We start from the raw sequence: 24,977 nt of genomic DNA, 5'->3' as shown, positions 1-24,977 counted from the left end.
GATAGGGGGTGATCTTATTTTGGGGAGAAATATCTATAAGCAGACAGATTTTTACTGCAAAACCAAACCCTCAGGTTATTGCTCCTTTGGGAGGCTCAGGCATCTCTGGGGGGGTTATTCTGGGGGGCTGTGTGGACTGTGTGTGGGGGGCAAGTAATTTTTCAGGCTGGATACTTGCCTTGGGACTGTGCGCTTCAGAGAGAGGAAGTGATTTGAGAGGAAGGTGGGCAAATTCAAGGTTTTTTTCTTTTTTCCCAAGGAAGAGGAAGGGTCAGGAGAATATTTCTTTCCCACTGTCTCGATGAATGGAGGCTTCGTGGTGATGAGACAGCAGCGGTCTGTTAAGAGGCTGGGGGATTTGGGCTGGCGGGGGTTTTATGCTGAGCATCACATCTGGTGCAGGTGCATTTCCAGCCATAAGAAGTAATAACAGTCCCGGTGGAAACATTCTGCTGCGGTAAAAGCAGACAGAAATCTATTATCCATGTGAATGCAATGTCAATATTTACAGAGGGAGGTCAAAGAAGAGAGCTCTGCTCGGGAAATGTCAGTTCCGGAGGAGGAGGAGGAGGCATTAGTGGCATTTGCATTCATGCCAGAGAAATCCCTGCAAGGCTGGGAAATATTGAGGAGGTTTCGTGACTTCCAGCCCTATTCACCCCATCTTCTTGTACTGTCGCACTGTCTACTGCAGCAGTTTGGGGCACATCTGCATTGCCTGGAAGCAATGCTGGATGCTTCCTCCTCCTTGGAGGATGCAAGCATGGATGCGGGTGGTCATCCAGCCACAGTGGCTGCAGGCAGCTTTCCTTATCTGCTGTTACTAGGGGCTTTTACAGAAAGGGAAAGACAAGAAGGTGCAAAAGGAACAGTGTCATGGTTTAGGCCCAGCCAGCAACTAAGCACCACACGGATGCTCGCTCACTCCTCCCCCCTCTCAGTGGGATGGGGAGGAGAATTGGAAGAGGTGAAACCTCATGGGTTGTGATAAGGACAGATTAACAGGACAACAAAAGGAGAGAAGAAATAATAATAGCGATAATACTAATAAAAGACTATACAAAGTGAGTGATGCACAATGCAACTGCTCACCACACAGAACAGGTGCCCAGCCTGTTCCCGTGATACCCCCTCCAGCAAGCGCCCCCAGTTTATATACTGGGCATGATGTCATATAGTATCCAATATCCCCTTGGCTAGTTCAGGTCAGCTGTCCTGGCTGTGTCCCTTCCCATCTTCTTGTGAAAATTAACTCTATCATCTGAGCCAAACCCAGGACAAACAGGAAAATGGCATGAGGCGAAGCATGCAGGGGCCAAAAAAGTCCCCCAGTAGAGTCAGGTCAGTACACTCTGCTGAAAACCCACTGTTGGGTAGGTGATGCTAGAGCATCCCTCATGCGGAGGCTTCCTGGCAGTGGAGGGGACAGGAGCCAGAAAAACCCAAGTTTTTTGCAGGACTGCCTTTTGACTTTGTCCAGTCCCAGAAACACCAGCCCCGTGTAGCCAGGCAGGAGCTGTGTTTTACCCTGACCAGCTGAGGAGGTCTGTGCTATAAAAAGCATTACTTAATTTACCTACCAGATATCAAGGCAAGACATTACCAAATTCTCATTGCTTTTCTTCCAAGGTGGAGGCAGGATTATGGGTTTAGCTAAAAGATCTCATATTATTCTTCTGCAGGCTTATTGCTTAGGGTGGAAAGTGCTCGAGATGGGTTTAATCCCCACTGCTCAATGTTATTAGTAACTATTGGTAGCACAGGAGGTCCCAGACCCTCTTAAATGAAGACCAAAGCTGCTTTGTGTGAGTACAGATGGTTCCTGCTTGGGAGAGGTTATAGCCATGGCAGGGGCAGGCAGAAGAAGCACAGAGAAGGGCACAGCCTCAGAAACAGCTTTTTGCCGCCATATCCAGCTGCCGCCCAAGGATGTTGCCCATGGGAAGGGCAAGATCCCCAGGTGATGCTTCCAGGTGTGAGAGGGCAGGGGAACATCACCCCGCAGAGCAGGTGTCAAGCCCTGTGGCTGCTCAGGCAGAGTAGGGGTGTCCCCCCAGGAGCATTTTTCCCCTGGGGAAGGCAGCTTGTGTCATCCCAGAAAAGCCAGAAAACTCCCATGGATTTGCCAAGTGGAAGAAGCGCCTCTTGCCAAAGAGTGAGGTCCTCCATCCTTGGACTGAGTTTTTGCCTGTAACTCTATTTACGCTCAATGAAAACTTCAGGCACCGGTGGCCTGTGAGGATGTGGGATGTGCCAAGCTGTGATTTTTTCATGGCTGCCCAGTGTTTGGCAGTATATATATGTGCATGGCCAAACGGATGGGAAACCACCCAGCAAGACAGAGCCAGGCATGTAAACAGGCAGCAAAAATCCCTTTCCACTTGCCTGTGTACTGGGGAGCTGAAGGGGTTGATAGTGGGAAAACCTCTGCTGCAGCGCCAAGTTTAGGGGACGGGGCAGCCCTGCGGGGTGCAGACCATTCCGTCTCTCTGTCCTGTGTGCCTGGGGTGGCAAAGGACACCTCTGTGGCATGGAGAAAGAAATTTCTGGTTTTCTAGCTCCCTCCAGATTAAATGCTACTGTATTTGGGGGGATATTTTGGAGATGTTTCTTTGCCAGCCATTTCACTCATAGTAGTTTCATTAATAAAACAAAATTGGCAACGATCTTTGGCAGGTTTCTGCCACTTGGTATTTAAAGCCAGGTGATACGGATTTGTTCTGCACCAGCTCTCATGATTTGCTCTGTCTGCGGTGTCAGTCAGCTATAATTGAGTTGATATTAATACCGATTAGGAAAAATAACACTAAAAGTTCCTAGCACCTGAGCACAGAGAAGGATATCACCGTGGGGCATGTGTGTGTGTGTGTGTAGGGATTTCCTGCGGCCAACAGAATACCCAGCATTATCTCTGTGAAAATTAAGCCCCATGAGCAGTGTCCCTCGCTATTAGAGGGTCTGCAGACGCCTGGCCTGTCTCCCAGCTCGCCGTAGCCCCCTGGCAAGAGCAAAGCTTCTTTAGCTCTCGTAATTCCCGTTCCCATCTCGAAATTCCCTGCCTGTCCCACTCCCACCGGTGTCCTCCTGCCGTGCTCCCTCGCAGCCGCCGGGGGGCGCTGCGCCCCGCCGTGTCACCACCACCACCCCCCGCGACCACCAGGGGGCGCCACCGTGCGGGGCAGGTGCGCGGCCGCCCCGCGGCTTCAACACCACCGCCCCGGCCGCCAGGGGGCGCCGCCGCCGCGGGACCGGCGGGGGAAGCGCAGCGGCGGCGGGAGCGGGGCCGGGGCCGGGAGCGGGGCCGGCGGGAAGCGGGGTCCCGGCTCCCGGGTCTCTGGCCAGCGGGGGCCCTGCCCGGCCCGTCTCCGGGAGCCCAGGGACCGTGCTGGGGCTGCTTCCCCGCCACGGCTGCTCCCGTTGCCGCCGCCGCCGCGTCTCCCCGCCCGTGCTTCGAGCTGGGGCGAGGGTGCCGCTGTACCCGGGTGTCCCGTCTCCCCGGGGCTCCTCCGGGGCGGCTCCGGCCGCGGCTCTCACGGTGCCGGCGCGGGGCGGCCGCAGCCGGCGGGCGGGAACCGGCGGCGAAGCCGTCTCCCGGCCGCCCCGGGCGGCCTCGGGGTCCCCGGACGGGGCCGGGCGAGGGAAGCGGGGGAAACCGGGGCAAAACCGGCGAACAGTGCGGCAACCCGCGGCCGTTTCCTCCCTTCTCCCCCCGCTCGCTGGCTCCGCTGCGGGAGCCGGGGCACCGGCCGCTGCCCGTTAGGCGCTGCCCGGAGTTCGGGGCCGTGCCCTGCCTGCGGGCAGCTGCCGGGGTGTCGGTGCGGGCCCTGCCTCTCCCCCCAGACAGCGCGGTGCTGCCCCGACCCCTCCCGGGGCTGGACCCCCCGGCTCTCGGCTGGGGGCTCTTGCCGGGACCCACGGGTGACCGGGGGCAGGCGCCGCGCTGGCTGCTGCCCGCCGGGTTTCCCGGCCGCAGGGCTACGGGAGCTGCCGTGGCTGCCCTGCCTGCCCTGCCTGCGCTGGCAGCCGCGGGGGAGCGGTTCGCTTTCCTCCCCCCCGCCCCGGTGCGGGATCCCCCACGGGTGCCCGGCTGGGGCCCGGTGACTTTCCCGGCGGCTCTCGGCACCGACTCTCTGGGGTCCCCTCTCGGGGGCAGCAGCTGCAGCTCGGCCTTTGGGGCGGGGGGTCCCCGGCAGCTCCGCGTTTCCACCACGGGATCGGCCCCAGCTCGATCGCGCCAGCGGCTCCCGGTCCTGGCTCCCAGCCGTGTCCCCTGGGCGAGAAGGGGGCCCGGGCAGGGCTGGGGGTCTCCCAGGGCGGCCGGTGACCCCTCCTGCCCCTGGGCTCCCTCCTCCCGGCTGCTTGCTTCTCCCCAGCTCTTTTCCGGAGCAGCTGCCGGCAGGACAAACCCCTCCGGCCTGGGGATGGCTCTGCCGGAGCCGGGGAGGGCTCGAACCGGTGTGTGTGGGAGCTGCTGCTGAGGGGGGCAACTGGTTTCCACCGGGGTTCAGCCCTTCAGCCCTGCCCGGCGTCACCCTCGCAGGCGATGCCCGAGGGCCGGAGCCGGCAGCGTCGGGCGCTGCCAATGTGGAGCCTTGGGGCAGCTCTGGGCCCTGCACGAAGCCCTGCTTCTACTGAAAAAACACCTTTTTCCGCTCAAAACGTGCTGCGGTGGGAGCAGAGGCCGCTCCAGGGATCCGCGCCGGCGCCTGCAGCCCCATCGGTGACACGGTGAAGCCGGCCTGGCCGGGCACGGGGAGCTACGGCCGTCCCGGTGCTGCCGGTCCCTCGGGAGGTGTTGGCGGCACAGGCGAGGCCGCGTGGCTGGGCCGAAGCGTGGGGAAGGCTCATCCCGGCGCCTGGGCGAGGAGCACGGCAGCGAGTGCCGGGGCCGGGGTGGGGAACAGATGCCGGTGGGAAGGACAGTGCTGGGTGAGGGGAGAGCCCTGAGGCAGCAGCTGAGTGGACCTGCTTGGAGGGACTGGCTCTGCCAGCGGGACCTGGGGGTCTCCGGTGCCACAGGAGGGGATGGGTACCTGCAGGGTCCCTGGGGATGGAGGGGCGGGCAGGGGTCATCAATCATGTCCCCAGCCCTGGGAGCGGGTTGCTGGGACCAAGCGGGCACAAAGGAGCCAGTCCTGGCCAGAGCTCGGGGAGTGGTTTTGTGCTCGGGGCACTTTGGCTTTGCCCCTTGTCCTGCCAGTGGTGTGGCCAAGGGATGGGGAGGGCAGATGCCATCTCCTGGCAGGGCTCCCTGCTGGGCCCTTGGGGGAAAGGAGGGGTCCCGGTGCCAGAGGGGCAGAGCTGGTGGGTCACTGTGGGTGCTGGTGCATGTCTCTGGGGAAGCTCAGGACCAGGGCCTGTACCCACCCAGGTGGGTCCCCCCCATGGCCACAGGCTGTGAGCACAGGGGGGACTCCAGGTGGCCCCGCAGCCCCCATCCCCACAGCCCACCCTGAGCCCAGGCCAGGCAGGCCAGTGCCACATGTTTGGCAGGGCCACAGCTGCAAGGGGTTAGTCAGGGAGGTGGGAGCGAGCACTGTCAGGGTCCAGCCCCGTCCCCAGCCCCAGGGCTGCTGGTCATAGATCTGTGCTGCTGCTGGTCATAGATCTGTGCTGCTGCCGTTCCTGCATGGGTGGGGTGGGTGGGTTTTCAGCCAGATGCTGGCTCTCACCCACTCTCCCAGGGAGAAATGGGCTGTTTCTGGTGGCCTGTGCCTGTTTCTCCTTCCCCTCCTGTTGCGGGTGCATGGCACCAGAAAGCCACTACCAAAAGCGCTGGCTAGGGGCTGGGAAGAGCTGCCTGTGCCCAGGAGGCAGCAGGGGTTGCAGGGGCAGCAGCTCCAGGGGCTTTTTGGGCTGTGCTGCACCGCAAGGAGCTCTGACTGTCCCACATCTCTCCCTGCGCAGGGATGGACAGAGATGCCCCAGCCACACTGGGAGCCACTTGTGCCCAGGAGACCCATGTGGGGTGTGGACCCCCAGGAAGAAGCCGGGTTGCCTGCCCCTACCCAGCTCTGCCTGCCCAGAGATGCTGCAGGGACTTTGTGGCTCTAGCTCAGTTGCAGCTTCAGGTCGGTTGCTTCTGCCCCTGTTTGTTTTGGGTCCAGCTCGTGGACGGCTCCAGTTTGTGGATACCTCCAGCTCATTTCAGCTCCAGTTCAGTTTTGTCTCCAGCTCATTTGCAGCTCCCATTTGTTTCTGCTCTGGTTTGTTCCAGGTCCATCTCATAGATGGCTCCAGTTCATTTTGGCTCAAGTTTGTCCACAGCTCCTCTTCAGTTCCGGTTCATTTCAGCACCTGCTCCAGTTCATTTCTGCTTGTTCAAATGACCTTGGCTTTTGACAGGGTCATAAATCAATCACTGTCACAACCTGAATATGAACAGTCATAATTGTACGTTGTCTAAATATGGACTAATGAGTTAATGAGTATTCCAGCTGTTGTACACACCTCGAATAAAGAGCTGGACATGCGAAGATGGTGTGAAAAGCGCCTTTTCCCCCAGACACTGTCTCAGTCATTGAGTTCGGCCTGGTGCACGCCAGCCTCCCAGGCTTTGGGGACCAACGCGACCGGATACCCAACCTCCAGCGGGGGTCCAGGCACCCTGCCCAGCCCCCAGCGCCCTCCCTCCCCCCTGCACCAGCAGCCAACCTGGCCCCTGGGTGCGACCCCAGAAACAGCCGAGGCGGTCTCCGTTCCCGAGCCCGAACACGCAGGACTCGGTCCGTGCTCCAACCCCCCAGCCCAGCCCCAGGAGCCCGTTTCCCAGCCCCAAAACCGCAGGACTTGCGCTCCGCTTCCAAGCCTGGGAAACGCCCGGCTCGGTCCGTGCTGCGGAGCCCCAACACCGCCCTCAGGAGCCGGGTCTCGCGTCCCACAAACACCGGCTGAGCCCCGACCCCCCCCAGCCCCGCGTGTGGTGTCGGGGACGGCCCCGGGAGCTCCGGGCGGTGCTTGGGAACCGGCCGGGGGGACCCGGGCCCCGCGTGGCGGCTGGGGCGAGGACGGCGGGCGCCGGGCTGCGGCCCTCCGGGCTTTATTCCGCCGCGCCCCGAGCCCCGCGGCTCCCCCAGCTCCTCGGCGGAGCCACCGGCAGCGCGGCCGCCCGGGCACCGGCCCTTGCCCACCCGCCCCGGCCCCTTCCCCGCTGCCCGGCTTCGGCCCCGCCGCTCCCAGCCCCGGCTCCCCCGGGCCCTGCCGGTCCCCGGGCCGATCCCCCCTCCTCACCTGGGGCGGGCGGACACCGCCGCCCCGCGGCTCCCAGCGCCCGGGGCTCCCGGCGCGGGGCTGGGCCACGCCCCCCCGCCCGGGGACCCGGCCCGGCCCGGCGCCGCCCGCCCACTGACGGGGAGGGGGCGGGGCCAAGGCAGCGGCCGCCAGGGGCCAAAACGCCTGGGGGGGAGGAGGCTCCGCGGGGGCGGGCCCAGCGGGCGGGGCGGCCCATCGGCCGCAGGGTCCTAGCGCCCGTCCCCGCAGCACCGAGAACGCTGCGGGCAAACCCCGGCTGCCGCTGGGGGCACCGGTCCGGCCGCTCGCTCCGCCCCGCGCGGGCGGCCCCGGGCGAGCGCGACGGCGGGAGACCCTCAGTGCGGAGGCAGCGCGGCGAGCACCCGCCCACGCCCCAGCCCTCGGGGGCTCACGGCGCCCGAGGGGCCGCCCGGTACCGAGACCCACCCGGGGGCGGGAGGAGACCCGAGGCTCGGCCCCCGTCTGCCCCCCGCTAAGCCCGGCTCTCCGGCTCCCGGCCCGCCCAGGGCTTCTGGGTCTCCCCGAGGAGCGAGCCGGGTCCCCGAGGGCAGGGCGGGCCGCGCCGGGCCGAGCACCCCCCCCCCGCCCCGGGGCTTCCCGCTCCAGAGCATCCCTGCCGGGTCTGTGCTTGGCGGGGGGTCCTGCTCTCCCCAGCTCCTCTTGGGTGAGGGCCCGGTTTCGGCCCCTTGCTGCTCTCTGGCCGGCAGCCCCGGCGCTCGGACATCGCGGGGTCAGAGCAGGAGCGGGCCAGACCCCCCCCAGGCCATCCCCAGTGTCCATCCTCGCGTCACCTCTCCCACCCGAGGTGTCTTTTGGCTCACCAGTTCTGCTGCAGCCATGGGGCAGACGAATCCCTCTCCACCGAGCCCCTCGGGGACAGCTGTGCCCGGAGCTGGGACGAGACTCCACAGCCTTTCCTTCAGGGAAGAGCTGCCGGGGACAGGAACTGGGGGGCTGTCTGTCCCAGTTCTGTCCCCTGCATGCCGCAGGGTGGGGAGGCCGGAGACGGCAGCACCCAGGGGACCCCCATGGCCGAAAAACACAGCATTTACCCACCCTCCATCACCTGAGTTCACCCCTGGTCCTCAAATGGTTTCCAGCAATGACCTTCTCTGCACACCCTGTCTGGGCCTCTGGCCCCTTCGGTTCCCTGCCAGGGACCCCAGGGGATGTGGTCTCACAGGGACACCTGGGTCTCAGCTTCCCTCTGCTTTTCTACCCAGTTTCCTCCGAAAAGGAGGCTTCTGTGGATACTCAGCCCCTGCCTGTGTGTGTCCTCCCCTCGTCTCCTCCACAGCCTTTTGGTCCCTTTCTCCAGCCAGGATACAACTGGGCAGGAAGCAGAGATCTCAAACCCATTCCGGTCCCAATCCCATCACCACTGCAAGTGCCACCGTACCCAGGGTGTTCACTGCCCGCAAAGCCTTGCTGGCACCTGGGAGCCACCCCCACCACTTGGCCGCCCACAAGAGCATCCTGTCGTCCCCCCCTTTTAGCTCTCAGGCACTTCTGCCCCCCAAAAAAGCAGCACCGCAGGGCTGGCTCTGCTGATGCTGATGGGGTTAGGAAGGCTGGGCAGGATTTTCCTGCCTGCTGCCATTTTGCCAGCTGGGATTGAGACACCACGGCAAAGCCTGGAGCCGCACAACTGGAAAATGTGAGTGCCCATGGCAGAGGACAGAGCCCACCCAGGATGCTCCAGCATCCATGAGTACCCCGAGCATCTAGCCATCCTGCCCCACTCTGCTGCTCCCTGCACCCCCCAGGTGCAGGGGATGGCAGAGGAGGAGCCCTGCCACCGGCAGCCTTCCTCTAAACTGCACCGAGGGACCACGCCACCACCTCTCTTCACCTGCTGTCCTGCAGGCTGCTCGCACCCACTGTCTCAGCGCAGCATCACCAGCTCTTCAGCAGAAGTGCGGTGAAGGGCAACAGTGTTTTCCAAGTCGGCCTTGAAGGCCACAGCAAAGCCCCACAGCATTTCATCGTGGCCCAGCCCTTGCATGTGCAACTCTACCACCTTTGGAAAGGAAGCGAGATGCTGCATGGGACCCAGCACCAGTGAAATCCAGGCTAAACACCGGGCTTGGTGCTGAAGAGCTGGATCCCAGTGCAAGACCTGGTCTGAGTGGGCAAAGCAGACCATGCGGGGACAAGAGGACAGCTGCTGTGGCAGGGGGAGCCAAGCCGCCACCCCCACCACAGCACCCAGTTGTCCCTCTGGTCCCCTCCACGCACCTTCTCCTCCTCGCCAGCACACACCAGCTTCATGACACACAAACTTCCTCTGGGTGATGGCGTGGTATGAGGGGGTGAAGGACATGCTGTAGATCTTCACCTTCTCCCTCCCGTGCGTGGCCACAGCTTCATCTGCAGCAGAAGATATGACATGGCGGGCAGGTGATGTACCATAAAAGAGGGAGTTAAGCACATTTTGCAAAGCTCAGACTGCTTGCCGGAGATCATATTGTTTCCTCAAGCATCAAACCAGCAGCTCTGAGCCACCATGTCCTGACCCTCTTCCCCCATGCTGCTGCCCCCCACACGCTGCCTGCCCCCACCTTTGATAAGGACCATGGTGCTGATGGGTGGGTGGCTGAAGATGATGTTGGGGTTATCATGGCAGTCCAGCTGGGAGTCCTGCTTGCCCTTGAAGAGCCTGTGTGCCAGCTTCCTGCTGGCTGCAATTATCGTTGTGGGGAGGGACGGGGAGCCTGAGCCACGGCACAGCATGGGGATGAGGGGCTGTGGGCAGGGGGCACAGCGACGGTACCTGCGGTGAGGAGGGCTCTCCCGCAGATGTCCCTGATGGCATAGACCCCTCTACTGGTGGTGTTCTGGTAGTCATTCACCACCATGTGGCCCTGGGCATCCACCTGCACTCCTTGATGTGGGAAATGGCAGCTGCCTTGGCACCCACCCTGGCCGAGACGCACTGCAAGCGATGCCCGGGGGGGGGGCCTGAGCCGGTCGCAGCAGCAGCTGCCGAGTTCCCAGATGTGGAGGCACAGCAAGAACACCATCCCATAGCAGGCTCCAGAGACCCCCAGGACCCCCGGAGACCATGGGACCCCTGGAGACCCTGCCCATCGGTCACCAGTAGTGTGACGGACTGTCTGGCAGCTGGTCCCCACCGTGAGGAGCACGACACCTGTGGTGCTTGCAACAGGCAACGGCAGCCACACTGCAGGGCCAGGGATGCTGCCAAAGCTGTGGCACAGCAAGTGGCGCTCAAAACACTGGCTTTCACCCCAGTCCTGCCTCTCCAGGAGGGATGGGACAAGCCGCAGGGCTGCTCTGCATGCCCATACCTGCATGTGCTTCCACGTGTCCACCCCAGTGTTCTCCAGCTCCTGGGGGAGTTGGAGCTGATCATTGAGTCGGAGGTCCTCAGGGCCCTCAGTTGTCCCTCAACAGAGAGGACTTGGAGCCCAGTGTGGAAAGGGTCCCTGCAATTTCCACTGCCATGTACCCGGCAAAAACAATAATGCTGTGCCTGCGGAGAAGCAACGATACCGTGCAGGCAGGCAGCGCAGAGGGAGATGGATGGGGCAACGGTGCAGGTAAAGGATCACAGATGTCTCTGCTGGGTTTAGAACAGCCAGCTCAGGTACTGTGCTTGCCCAGAGCTCAGTCTGAATTAAGGGTGTGTGAACATACCCAAGACACGGGGTGAAGGGATTCAGATCATTTGACCATGCTTAGTTTTGCTTCAGGTCTGTGAGGAGGTCAGCTGTTAGATGGAAACTGTGCTGGATTAGAAATTCCCAATGTGATAATTTCACAATGACTCTTACACTGTTTAACCCCTAACAGATAAAAGACTGACATTACAATTCAAATTTTGCATGTAGCAATAAGTGAAGCTTGAAATGAGATAGCTAAAAAGCAAAAACTAAAAATACTGAGGGCTTTTTTCCACCAGCTCTCTATTACCACCCAGCTGGGGGATGCTCTGCAAAGGAAGCTGGGGACATCTTTTTGAACACTTTGGCCAACCCTAATTCATGAGGACCTCTCCATGCCAGTGGTATGACATTTCGGTCTGTGTATATCAAGCATGAGTTATCCCAGCCTCAGAAGCTGTTTTCTGCCAGTCCTTGCAGCTACAGCAAATGTTTTCCATAGGTCAGCCCTGAGACAATATCTTACGCCCTTTAGCCCTTATTATTATCTTAGGGAGGGAATGTTTTCCACTTTGGTGTGCTCTAAGGATTCCTTCTGATGTAACTAGCTGTTGTGGTTTAAGCCCAGCCAGCAACAAAGCACTACGAAACCACTTGCTCACTCCTTCCCTCCCCGGCCAGTGGGATGAGGAGGAGAAAACATAAAGAAAAGCTCGTGGGTTGAGACAAGGACAGGGAGGGATCACTCACCAGTTATGGTCACGGGCAAAAACCAGCCTCAACTTGGGGAAAAAACAGAATCAATTTACTACCAGTCAAATTGAAACAAGGATAATAAGAAATAAAACCAAACCTTAAAACACCTTCCCCCCACCCCACCCTCCTTCCCAGGCACAGCTTCACTCCTGAGTTCCCTACCTACACCCCCCCCCAGCAGCACAGGGGGACAGGGAATGGGGGTTGGGGTCAGTTCATCAACCTTGTCTCTGCCGCTCCTTCCTCCTCAGGGGGAGGACTCCTCATTTGCCCCCTGCTCCACCATGGGGTCCCTCCCACGGGAGACAGTTCTCCACCAACTTCTCCAGCATGGGTCCTTCCCACAGGCTGCAGTCCTTCACGGGCTGCTCCAGTGTGGGTCCTTTCTGTGGGCTGCAGTCCTTCAGGCACAGGCTGCTCCAGCGCAGGCTTTCCCATGGAGTCACGGCCATCTCTGGGGGCATCCCCCTGCTCTGGCATGGGCTCCTCCATGGGCTGCAGGTGGGCATCTGCTCCCCTGCTCCCCTCCATGGGCTGGGGGGGGACAGCCTGCTGTCTCACCACGGGCTGCAGGGGCATCCCCTCCTCCCCCTTCTTCTGCACTGACCTCGGTGTCTGCAGAGGGGTTCCTCTCACATTCCAATCTCCTCCCTCACTGGAGGTTCCCCTTCTTAAATATGTTATCCCAGAGGTCCTACCACCGTCGCTAATGGGCTCGGCCTGGGCCAGAGACAGGTCTGACTTGTAGCCGGGGAAGCTTCTAGCAGCTTCTCACAGGAACCACCCCTGCAGCCCCTCCCCTGCTACCAAAACCCTGCCACACAAGCCCAATACACTAGGCAGTGGACAAGGGATGCGTCTCACAAGACAGAGCAAAGCTGTAGGTAAAAAGGTTCATTTAATGCATGACCATTTTTGCTAAGAATTATAATAACTAAGATATAAATAAGATGCATTATTCTGCAGAGTACTGCAGAATTATTTCCCAGAAACAGGCAGCGGAGTTAACTTGACTAAACCTGATGGGTGACTCCTCTGCTTGGGAACCAAGATGAGCATTCCTGTTGCCACCAGCTTGGATTTGGGCTGAGGATCTCCGTTCTTTTACCTCTATCTCTTCACAGTGAGAGACCTTCAGAGCCAGGAGGGCTTTTGTCTTTGCAAGCCCGCTCTGGCTTTGGGAAGGCATACTAGCTCCATTTTTCCCAGATTGGGTGCTGAAGTGACAAGCAGGATTAAATATGAAGTCTGCTACAGTGAAACTGTAGGATGGGAAAAAAATCCATCTGAGTAGTCATGTTTCCTGGTAAAGGCAGGGTAACTCCCTGTGTGGTGGGTGAGTATTCACTGTCTCTAAGTGATGGCAGTTTCATACTTAGAAGACTGAAGCTCTACAGACAACAGTATAAAATATTTGAAGTGCAGACCCTACACTCCTATAAAACTGGGAGATGGGCTTTCATCCGTAATACAGAATCACTTCTCGTTTGGGGTAATTTCTTATATCAAAACTAATGGATATTTGCACCCAGGAGGGATTTTGAGTTGGTCTCTCCGTGTTTGGTTCTGCAGATCACAGCAGCATATGCTCCTCAATCTATTGCACAAAACAGAGAACTAAACACTCTCATAATTGTTATTTTATTTTAGGTCTGTATGAGTCACATACAAAGAAACTCAAACTAGCCCTTGTGTGAGTAGCTGTACAAATTCGAAAATAAGAAGGTATCTTGCTCCAAGAAATACATATGTGACTGAATGGCTTTTTAGCTAGTAAATGAACACGGGCTGTGGATCTCAGCCATCAGTTTGAACAGAGTACCTTAAATCCTGAGGGCAACAGCTTTACAACATAATCTATTTGCTCTTTTAGTTTTCCTAAACTAAGATTTAATAGGAAATGAAACAAAATGAAATGAAAGGACATGAAATAGGATGTTTTCTCAACTGGTCTAAAGATCTCTCCCCCTGAGAGTTCACAGGTCTGCACTGTTTTTTTTCCAGCTGGGAATTATGCCCATTTTATCTATTTGAAAACAAAAATGTCTATACATAGATAACAGAAGTGTGCATGTGTTTGTGTGCGTGCAGACACATGCATCTACACATGAATAAATGCGTACAGGCATATACATGAATATAATAAAGATAAACCCCAGTTTTCTGAAAGATAATTGAAAACTTTTTGATTTACATCACAAAATAGACCTTTGCTTAACTGTGACAGCTGGAGGAGTGGTCGTGTCTTAGTCCAGCTGAGAACCTGACCCTGGAAAGCAGCTCCATGGACACGACAATCTCTGCTCTTCTTGCAGCAACTAATCTTCTCATCTGTTTCTCAGATTTTTCCTTCTACTTTATCTGTCAGTAACAAGAGAAAGGTGACCCACAAGTTACTTCAAAAGGAAAAGGTAAAGTATGTGACAGATCCACTCTGCCTGCAAATCCTGCCATTCTCCTCCCTGTCTGAGCCCATCACCAAACAGAAAGACCTTAGCTGCTTTCTCAGAGTAGAGTACACTGTTCACTCATACACCTTGGGGAAGGGCATAAAAGTATCTCTACTTTCAAAATCTCTATTTTTATGTACTTTGTGGACAGCTTAGCTCCAGGTTTCTCTTTAGACAGCTTTTGTGTATCTTTTTGCTCTTCCTCTATATGAAGTTACAAAGGAGCTGTGTATCAAAAAGGACTGTTTTCTTTCACTCCTTATCTAGTCTTATACTCACTGACCACATCCAGCTTTGAGTCAGCCTCTGCTCCTCACTGTTTGCTTGGACTTACTGTTTTGCCAACCACGCCAGCAGCTCTTCCAGGGGAAAGCGGTGAGCAGCCTCCAATTTTCCCCACAGTTGGAACAGATTGGCTCCACGGGCTGTCAGAGAGAATCACACCAACGTCTTGGTTTCTGTGCACCACAAGAACCACTGAGGAAGTTAAGGGGTTTCATGGGGTCTGCCAGAGCATCCCTGCTGCGGTCCTGCAGGCAGACAAAAACTCTGAGGAGACATCATCCTCCAACAGCTGCACTGCTCTGATGCAAGGCTTAATGCAGAGATCATCAGACCTGAACTCTTTGGGGTCCAATGCAATTCCTCCGACTCAACTCATGGTGCCAGCTGAAGACCTTATTGTCCCCAAATGTCTCCCCAGTCTTCCTGAGGAAGTTGTTACGTACAACAGGAATGGCAGAGTACAACACGTAACCATGTGCTTAGCTTCAAATCCACCTTCACTGGAAGTTCAAGCTGTGATAGACTGGAGCAGCCGAGATGTAGATTCCCCTCTGTTGAGGCTCTTCTGAGAACATCTGTCAAAGCCCCAACTTGCTGGAGCCTGATTTGCTTCTGGAAGCTGGGGATTAACAAGCCCATTTCAAAACTTTCCTCTTTACTCAGCCTGAAGCCATGTCTGCAGTAAAATTTCTCTCCAGTCCATGGTTGTGTAGCAGTGTTCAGCAAAATGTTCAGCTGTCCTCCCCTAAATTTAGGTCTTTAAACTGCTTACTTGATCCTAAATGGTGCTTCAGATGCCTAGATTCCACTGAAAGCAATAACAGAAATGAATGCTTATATGCCTACTGGAAACAATGAGTCTAATGAAGACATAAAACTGCTAGAGAACTCAAGGGGCAATTTTTGTTTCACATCCTAACTGGATTCTAGGGATTTTCTGTCAGAGATGCCAATTATTGATTTTCCTAGTGGCTTAGCAGAGCTTGGCCAGCTTTGGATTCAACCGTACGTCGGCATGTGAGTCTTAGAAAACCTAAGGGATAATTTCTCTGCAATCTTTTCCTCTGGGTAAACAAAGCACATTTCCCTAGGTTCTCCACAGATCAAGAACATCTCCCACACAGCAGTGCAGGTTAAAAAGGTCAGCCAACTTAAATAAGCCCTAATTGACACTTACTTCCCAGAATGAGGGTTATCAAAGGTTAAGGTACAGTTCCCGAGGCAGTCAGTGACCTAATTCTAAACATCATTAATCCGTTTCACTCTGAAAAATAACACTGGCATTTCGAAAAGCCCACTACCTTAAGGGATGTTGCTGCTGTTTTTCTGGAGGTTGGCTGTGTTGGATTCCCTTGACAAGAGCTCAGGTCATATCCCACAGCCGCTCCTCAGATGAAGCAGATGTTAAGCATTTGGCTTGTTCCACCACTTGTTGTTTCTGGTCTGCCCTGGGCTGGGAGCATCCTGCCATGGGAGGGAGCACAACTCCTCTTCCTCTCACTCTGCTGCAGTTCAGCGAGAGTTTATCCAGTTCCCAGTTGCATTCCTCTGCTTATTCTCAAACAGTTGGCAATTTCTCACTCAGAGTGTGGGTTTGAGCAGCTCCTGCTCTGCTCTGACATACACTGGAAACATTTAGGCTCGGGTAAGGGTTATGGGCAACAACTCACCTGTCTATAGACTGCATAAAGGACACTGTTATGCACAAGTCCTTTCTCTGGCACTTGGCTCCTCTCTTCATGGGAAGGTGCAGGGCAGCTGCTTTGGGTCTATGCCTGAGTCATCCTGCTGTCTGAACAGAGCTAGCCAGTGTGCAGTCTGAGCATAACAGCTATAGTGATCCTCCTGCCCCAGCTCTGCACGAGTCTCCTTTGCAAGCTGATACAGCCAATGCTCAGACGCATGGTTGAGAAGTGACCTTCTAGCTGGTAACATATCATTCCAGCCCTAAGGACAAACACCTCTCAGTTCAGTCCCCCCAGGCCTTGTTAGCCCAGATGTTACTGCACAGCCATCCTTGACTAGATCCATTTACCAAAGATCAATAGTCTAAAACACTTTAGTAGTAAATGAAAATAACAAATGAAATGATATCTCCAGATAGGAGAAAGCTGACAGAAATTTTTTTCTGACTTCTCAAAAGAAGTTTCTTTATAGCTGATACCTCTTCTATGATACAACACTGGTTCCGTTCAGGCTGAAATTTTGGGGATAGGAAGGGTAAGTGCTGTGTCTTTCTGAGCCCGTATCTCACCTGCTGGAGCAGAGCCCTTCTATGCTGCAGGCTGTCACCATGACTGGAGAGCCTGGTGCTCCTCCCTGTCTGCAGCAGTGCCAGTCTGATGCCACTGAGAGCCTGAGAGGACAAGAAAAAGAGGTGGGTGACAAGGGGATGCAAAGAGACATCAGGATCATCTGCCAGAAGCAGAATGTGGCAGAGCTGGGGAACAGAGAAGAGAGTGTTGATCTCCCACAGGAACCTACGCATGGTCCCATCAGCCCTTCCACCATCCACCTTTTCTTCTGCAAGTACAGAAAAGGCTTTGGGAAAGCTATTTCCTTCCTTTATAAACAAGACACTAGTAGCATCAATATGATGAGAGCCACCTCTCGAGGCAACTTGCGCCAATTCACTTTCCATGGCTTTGAAGAAGAAAGCTACATTTCTCTCGGGGTTACTTTGATATGTGCAGGTACAAAACCGGACTAAGAGATTGCAGATACCACATATTGAAGTAGACCCCCCCAGCAAGAAGTTCATGAACACTGTGGTTGAGCCACCTAGTGAAATCATGGATCCATAAAGGACAGCTTTGTATTCAGAGGTTCAAAGGCAAAAAGGATGTTTGTTAGGCAAAGTAATAAAGCATAGCTACTGTATGTGTTTTGCAGTCTTCTATATCAGTCATTTAGGTGTTTCTGCTGAGAGCCAGGAGCTCAGCAGTGTTTGTAGCAGCTAGTTCATTCTTTTCACCCAACTGCTGGTGCACCACTGGGGCTTAGCAACAGGGATGTTTGGATGCTGTCTGATCCCCGTCCTTGTAGTTGACCCACATGTCAGCTTCAAAATTGGTAACCTAAGTCTTTAGAGAGAAAGAAAGAGCAAGAAAGAGAAGGAAAGCAAAAGCTCTAGCAGTGTATCCCTATTATTCAGCCAAGATCATCTTCATTTTGTTCTTGTGCCCTTCCCAAGGGAGAAAGAAACTACTGCTGGAAAAGAGGATATGGGTGTCCTAAGGAGTGGAAGAAAGAAAAGAAACCCTCCATGAAACAGATTACCCAAACTGCTTCTTATCCCAGTTATGGAATTAACTCTCAGGACAAGGCACCTCTGTGTATGTAAGAACAGCATCACCAGCTCAGACAGAAGACCTTCTCTCTGCTGGGGCCCCAAGCCCATGGGTAGGGAAGAGATGTCAGAGGAAGGGAAAGTTTAGGTGACTCTTCCCTTGGCTTTACTTTTCTCAGGGGCCAACATCTCAAGAGCTTCCTGACCTGGTGGTTGTGTTGCTCCATCCCATTTGGCAGCCCTCCAGAGCATATATCCTCCCCTGTCACTTTGAGCCACCCTTACACTTCCCAGAGCGTCCTGGGGTGAGGACTGTATCATCCACCACCCTGTCTATTAAAACACCTTCTAGGTGGGGAAAAATGAGTATGTCTAAATTCAGCTGTAACTGATTTTATTTCTATCTTGTGTTTCAGCTGGGATTGCAGGTCTGTACACTAATTTGAATACTAACAGCCCAGGATTAGTGAATATGTTTTCTGCATGGCTTCACGAATGAGGTCTGCCGTAATACACCAAAAATGAGACTCTCTCTGTCAAGATGTTCACCATCCATGATAAATGGTTGGAGCTGTGTATTAATCTAGGTCTTGTAAAAACGGGCAGAGGACTACCTATAAAGATTTTTTCCAAGGATTGCTATTGGTATTATTTATCAGTTTAATAGCATGCTATAGGAGGAGGTCTGGTTTAGGCCTCTCTTAACTTTCAGTTCAGTAATGCACAGAGCAGTGGGCGTTGTTGAGAAATTCGGTGTTCTCACTGCTGTGAGAGAGGCAAGGCATCAATAAGGTACACACAGGTTACCAATTTCAATTCAAGCTTCCAGTAAACAAGCCTCAGCCTTCTGCTGCACATCAGGGTGATGAAGAGGAGAGTGTTGCAGCTCGATTCCCACAATAGCCATTGCTTTTTTCTTTTGACTTAAAGAAATGTCAGCCTACCCTTGACACATTTGAAATATCTGCACTGTGGCCTGCAAGACCTGTTTCAGGACTTGCTAGAAGACATATTTCATGTTCCTATTTGATTTCTCTTTCTTTTTCTTTTTTTCAGTCTTGGATAAACTGTTCGCTAATGGCTTGCTTTAATGTTTCAGATTGTATTGTATAAAACACTGCTTTTAGTCATACAAAGTAACAGCCAAGTTACAACTGTCTTTCATTAATATTAGCAAGGCTATCCAAGTGAGAACAAAATAACTCAATAAAGATACTCTTCCCAAGTCTCCCACTATTATTCCCACTTCACTTAACTCTATTTTTCTTTTTCAGAGTTCATTTCTAAAACAAACCCAAAACCCAAGCTCCAGCCATGTCTGTGCATTGAGAAGCTGCTCACTCTCTGACCCCCTCCATTTATTTTACTGGAATGACTCAGAATAAAGCGATTTATACAGGGAAAACACCACTCTCAGACCTCACCCATTAATATCTTTTTCTTTTCCCCTTGTGCCATAGTTAGGGAGGCTGTAGCAGATCTTTTTGTGTAAAGGTATTTTCTGCCAGGGAGCCCAGAGGCAATGCAGTTCCCTTTCTGGGAGCATGCATGGAGACAGTGTGTGTTGCTGGCCCTGCCTTGCTCCAGCTGCTGCCTTGAGCCAGGGGAAGGGATGCCTGGGTCAGCAGCAAATTTAGGAACTGCCAGAACAGCACCTGACCATGTTCAGAACACCCTGCTTTTAGCTCCAATCACATGAATTGAATCAGAAAACTGGTCTTCCCCCAGCAGTCTGGTTTTGGGGCTATTTACAAACCCTGGGGCAATCCTGCCCCTCCCAAGATGGCACAGACCCTCCGGGCAGAGGCAGCCTCACCAGCAGAAGGATTTGCTTCTCTCCTGGCACAGCTCGAGCAGGTTCCTGAGCAGTATTAACAGAGCTGAGGAAGATGCTGCCGGCACTGCATGAGGAGGCACAGCCCCGCAGAGCCCCTGGGCTGCCAGGAGCCAGCAGGCAGGGCTGGTAGGGACAGATGCAGCGTGGGGCTAACGAACTGCTGGTACCCAAGCTGACCCCAGGCTGAGACCAGGGTCTCTGTGCCTGCCTTGAGAGCTGGCACACGTGTCACATGCCCTAAGCAGAGGTTTGACTGTGGTGAAGCTCTGTAGTGTGGGGAAACCTCAGCTGCTTCCACTATCTGTCTACAAGATGTTTCTTGCCCTTGATATTTACCTTAAGGATGCTTTGAGAGGACGAGCTGTTAACACTTGCTCTATCACATTGGTTGGGCTGGTCTTTGCCAGATAAACCTACTTTGATCAGAGAAACTACCTGGTTTTGTTCACTGCTGCAAACCCCCATGGCAGCACATGCCCCCTTTCTGCCTCCGTTGTTGTCAGTCTGGGCCACCACCAGCACCAACCCCTTGGAAGAGGAAAGACAGAAATGCTGTCAGAGGAACGTCTTTCCTCGAGGCAGCACAGATAACACCTTGTGTCACTGCAGGGTGCCCACCTCTGTTGCATTACTACCTTGTCAACATCCAGAAAGGGATTACAGAAGTCTGAAATATGTCCAGATGCATGGAAGGGAAAGAAAATTCAGCTCTTTTAAATGTGTAGGACCATTGTAAGATACGGCTTATCCGAGGAGATCCTCAAGGCATTCCAAGCTTATTTTAACTAAAAACTTATTTAACTTATTTTAAGTAAGGAAAAGTGCTTTTTAGAACTAACAATTCCACTGGAAAACTCAAGAAAACTCCTCTCCAGATGAGCATTACATAAAGAGAGTGCAAACTGTTAAGGCTGCAATCTGCACAGTCACAAATAGGGCAGTATCTGATATACTTACAGATGTTAGACTGAAAGTGAGGATTCATAAAGAATACCATTTAAGAAACAAGGATGTATTAGTGTGGGGCAAAATGCACTCCTTCCTGTGTCGGTGTTGTGGCTGAAAACAGGCTAACAATATGGATTTCTTTATACTACCCCAGAAATCAGAAATGCTCCTGTTCTTTCAGCTAGTTGTCCCACCAACAACTTTAACTTTTACAATATGCTTAATTTCACTCTTTTTTTTTTTTTTTTTTAACAGTGGAGAAGGAGCTGAACTCATGTTTTTTCCCAGGGGCTTGCTGAAGTGATCTGCTTGTGCCAGCAGAGCTCTTCTCACATCTGCAGAACTTGCTAACCAGCCATAGTCTGCCTTTAGGTGCACCTCGGTATCTCTCTGTACTTTGCTCTCCCTGGGCTTTGTTTCTGGCAAAAAGGCTTTAAATAGCTCAGAGTGGTACTGCACATTAAAAGAGGAATTAATATGGTCCATCTCTGGCAGAAGAGGCAATAGTCATAGTGTGAAGGAGAAGGCTCTCTCCCAGACCTGCTGAGGAAAGACACACACTTGTTCATCACGAAGTGGCACTTTTCTGAGGTGCCCATCATGCTTTCTCTCTCTGAAGCATGCTGATACTGCACAACTGGGTAGAGAGCAGCGAGGCAAACCTCCATTTTTTTCAGTGCTGTTTGAGTTGTCAGTGCTTCAGGATTTGTGTCTGTGGCTGACCCATGAGACTGCCTCTAAGAAGTGGGAAGATGCCACTGACCAGAAGCAATAGGAGCACAGCTTGATCACCAGTGAATCTCTTTGCCAGCAAAGTGCACCAGAGGATTGAGGTGACTTTCAATGGGCCAAGCCAAATGCACTAGTTCTGCAGCAAGAGGCAGCGATTTATCTGTAGAGGAGGCATCACCAAAGCCAAGCAGCAGATGATTTCTAGAGATGTGCTGGTTATAACCCAGAAGCTTTCTTACCTGTAAATCACTTGAGGCAGCTGCAGAGCCATCCTAAAGATGCAAGAGCACTCACCTACCAAGAGGAGACACATGTCAGCTCTCTTCTCTTCTACACCTTCTTAAAAAAACACCAAGACCTGTGTGAAAATACCAGGTGTTGTCTTGAATTACTGTTAGCACAGAGATGCTCCATCCATGTAAGTCCAAACTGAAGTGTACATTTTAAAGTCCTCTTAATGTGCACCTTCCTTAGGAAGAAAACGATGTAAACCGAGAAAGGACTGCAATACTTCAGTTCCTAAGGCAGCATACCCAATGTAACCTGGGTTACACGACACCTGAAAATGTAATTAGTATGCAAATTAGTAAGTTGGACTCTAGGAACAGGTAGATTACAGTATTCTCTAGCTTTATTTTTCAGCTTGCCTCTGATCATGCCTAAACAAAAGTGTTGTAGGTAATTGTCGTGGTTTAACCCCAGCCTGCAACTAAGCACCACGCAGCCACTCGCTCACTACCCCCACCCAGTGGGATGGGATAGAGAGAGAGAGAATCAGGAAAAAAAAAAAGTAAGACTCATAGGGTGAGATAAAGGCAGTTTAATAGGATGGAAAAGGAAGGGAAAATACTACTACTACTACTACTATGACGACGACGACGACGACGAGAATATACAAAACAAGTGATGCACAATACAATTGCTCACCACCCACTGGCAAATGCCCAGCCAATCCTCAAGCCGTGGTGCCCCCTGGCCAACTCCCCAACTCCCCCCAGTTTATATACTGGGCATGACATCATATGGTATGGAATACCCCTTTGGCTCGTTTGGGTCAGCTGTCCTGGCTGTGTCCCCTCCCAGTTTCTTGTGCACTCCCAGCCTCTGCTGGCAGGGCAGTACGAGAAGCTGAAAAGTCCTTGACGTAGTATAAACACTCCTTAGAAACAACTGAAACATCAGTGTGTTATCAACATTCTTCTCATCTTAAATCCAAACCACAGCATTATAGCAGCTACTAAGATGAAAATTAACTTTATTGCAGCCGAAACCAGGACAGTAATTCTGTAGATACTACACTAAGTGACATGATTAAAAGGAAAAATGTATATAATAAGATAGGTACTTAATTGTACAGTATACCTTAATTAAATAATTATTATTCCTAAATTTAATCAGCCTGTGAAGTAATTTGCCTCCAAGGCACCTGATTAAAATAATGGCACTGAAATCTTTGCACAGCAAGACAGGTACTCATGACCCAACAGCTTTCAATGAAAAAGACTCCCTGGTGCATATGCCCAGCACCTCTGACAGTCTGGCCTCCTCAGCTAAGGACAACAATACCGAGCTGCAAGGCAAGCCCGAAGAGGGCTTTTAATGCAATCATTTGGTTTAGGTACTCAGCACTTGAAGCTGGCTGTCCTGTGGTTCTTCTGAGAAAAGGAAAATATCCTTCCCAGAGGACCAATGGCTTCTGTCCGGTTGTGGGATAGACTCAATAACAGCTTTGGAAAGGTGGAGACACAGCAGCAGTGAGGTCTGCTAGAAGGTGAACAGGGCTGCAGTGAAGGCAACTAAGAACCAGCTGTTCCTTTGAGCTTGGATATCACTTGTTATTCTCATTCCTCACGTTGTGTTGAGTGTAGAACAGGTTTTCACTTCAACAGGACTTTAATGGACCTCAGTCGCCTCCAGGAAGCTTTTCTTACTGAAGGTTTCTACCCTTTTGCTCATTCGTATGGCTCCCTAGCCTGGGATATCCGAAGGGCAATGACTGGTTTACGCTTCTCAGTCCTGCTTAATACAACGGGGTGTCCCAAGGGCTGATCTAGGAGAGGCAGCCTTTACATGTGCTGCTGCCATAGAAGAGGCTTGTAGTGAAAACACTATCAGGAGCTAAATTTATTTAGCTTAGATAAGAACTGTGGCATAAGTGATCTCACATTACCTGCAACATCTCTTATCTACTGGCCTTCCAGAACAGGGATACTCTGCCAGGCAAGTTTGTTTCCTGCCATAATTTTCTCAATGGCCTTTTTCCATTTTCAGACTCAGAATATTTTTTAGCCTTATCTAGCACTAATCATCTCTTCTGCAAGAAGATATCGTCAATAACAGATAAGGATGACTAACAATTACTTTTGCTTTTTTTTCAAATGTGAGGCAGGTGATTCCCTGCTGCTGAGTCCTGCAGAGCAGGACTAAAGACCCAGTCTGAGCTTTCCAAAGGAGTGAAAGGGAAATTAAGCTGGCACAAGAGGCAGATTCCTCTTAGGCTCTAGGGAAAAGTCCACCTGTATGTCTGTATTTCACTGGCGTAAGCAGATAGCAGAGCTCCGGCTGAGTCACTGCTTCTCTAAAAAGACTCAGAAGCAGGGTATTGGTATCTCCAGCTGCACAAAGTCACTTCTGCTGGTAAACCTGGCCTGGCAAGACCTGCCATGGTCTGGTGCTGCAGGATTTGGCCTGACACCAGGGATGTAACTCCTCAAAACTCTGGGCTTAATTCTCACCCTAGCTTAGACACCTCATGCTCTCCAGCTCCCTCGATGCAGTTACCATCCACTGCCTGATCTACAAATAAACCAGAAATGCCTATAAATCCTTATTCACCTTATTTTCTAGACAAGGCTGAGGTGGAGTTATTTTCTGCCTTAACCTGTTGTATGGTACCCTAGAAGGATCACCTAGAGCCTTCAGTCCCTTCCAGACTAAGAGCTTTTCTTGAAGTCTGGAGAGGCTTTTCTATTTCTTCTTTGGTTTGGGGATCTGTATAATACTGGGAGATTATATGACTCACACATGCAGCAATTTTTAACACTTACCCTGAGAGATTCAGAAGAGAAAAGTCTTGCAGCGGGTGCTTAGTTTTGTCAATGCTGTAGTTGGGACCAAAGAGGCCCATCTGAAAAATGAAATGCCCACAAATCAGCAAGATAAATACCGCAGCCTTTCCAGTCCTCATTAGCAGGATACTTAGAGAGCCCGCTGACTGCTTCAAGGATAGAGGAGCTTTCCTGGCATGAGCGTGCTCATGGAGCACTCTGCCAGAGCTCAACAGGCAAAAACTTCTATGTAATCATCTTAGGATAGTGGCAAGCTGGGCTGCTCTGTGATGAAATTAAAATCTTACAGTTTGAACGGCCAGCAAAAAGTCAACACTCAGCCCCTGAATACTGGTGCTGGTAGTAATCTGAAAAAATGGTGCTGTCCCAGAGCACTTTGCTGGCTAGAGAGCAGCATGTCAAGGTCCGGCTGGGCAGACAGCACAGCTGGGAGCGCACATCACACCTCCATGCTGCAAGCATCTTCTAAGCTAAAAGAGCTCAAATGCTGACTGTGGTGTGGGAGCATGGGAAAGGTCATAGAGAAAATCAACCAAAAGACACAGCTGCTTTGATATTACATATATGATTTGGTAGTACTTTCTACGGTTTGGAAAAAGAGAGTCTACTGTAATAGCTGAGAAAATTTCCCTTTCTGAAATTCAACACTCTGAATTCCCTTCTTGATTTCACCACTGTATTTAACATGGGAAGATACAGTGCTATGACAGATCTCCAGATCAATATTTCCTTTTG

The 24,977-nt window shown here is 52.9% G+C and overlaps 1 protein-coding gene across 1 annotated transcript; it reads left to right on the top strand.

The window, feature by feature from the left end:
* The first annotated feature begins 301 nt into the window (after nt 1-301).
* LOC128135132 (basic proline-rich protein-like) lies at nt 302-7,727 on the top strand. Its single transcript, XM_052773726.1, has 4 exons — nt 302-402; nt 3,104-4,274; nt 6,506-6,725; nt 7,480-7,727. Exons 1-4 carry the CDS (start codon nt 302-304, stop codon nt 7,725-7,727), a joined length of 1,740 nt encoding a protein of 579 aa, XP_052629686.1.
* Nucleotides 7,728-24,977: the final 17,250 nt, after the last annotated feature.

This window comes from Harpia harpyja, chromosome 2 (assembly GCF_026419915.1).
Source record: "Harpia harpyja isolate bHarHar1 chromosome 2, bHarHar1 primary haplotype, whole genome shotgun sequence".
NCBI lineage: Eukaryota > Metazoa > Chordata > Aves > Accipitriformes > Accipitridae > Harpia > Harpia harpyja.
The sequence above is the reverse complement of the archived record's forward strand: the minus strand, read 5'-3'. Positions and strand labels throughout refer to the sequence as shown.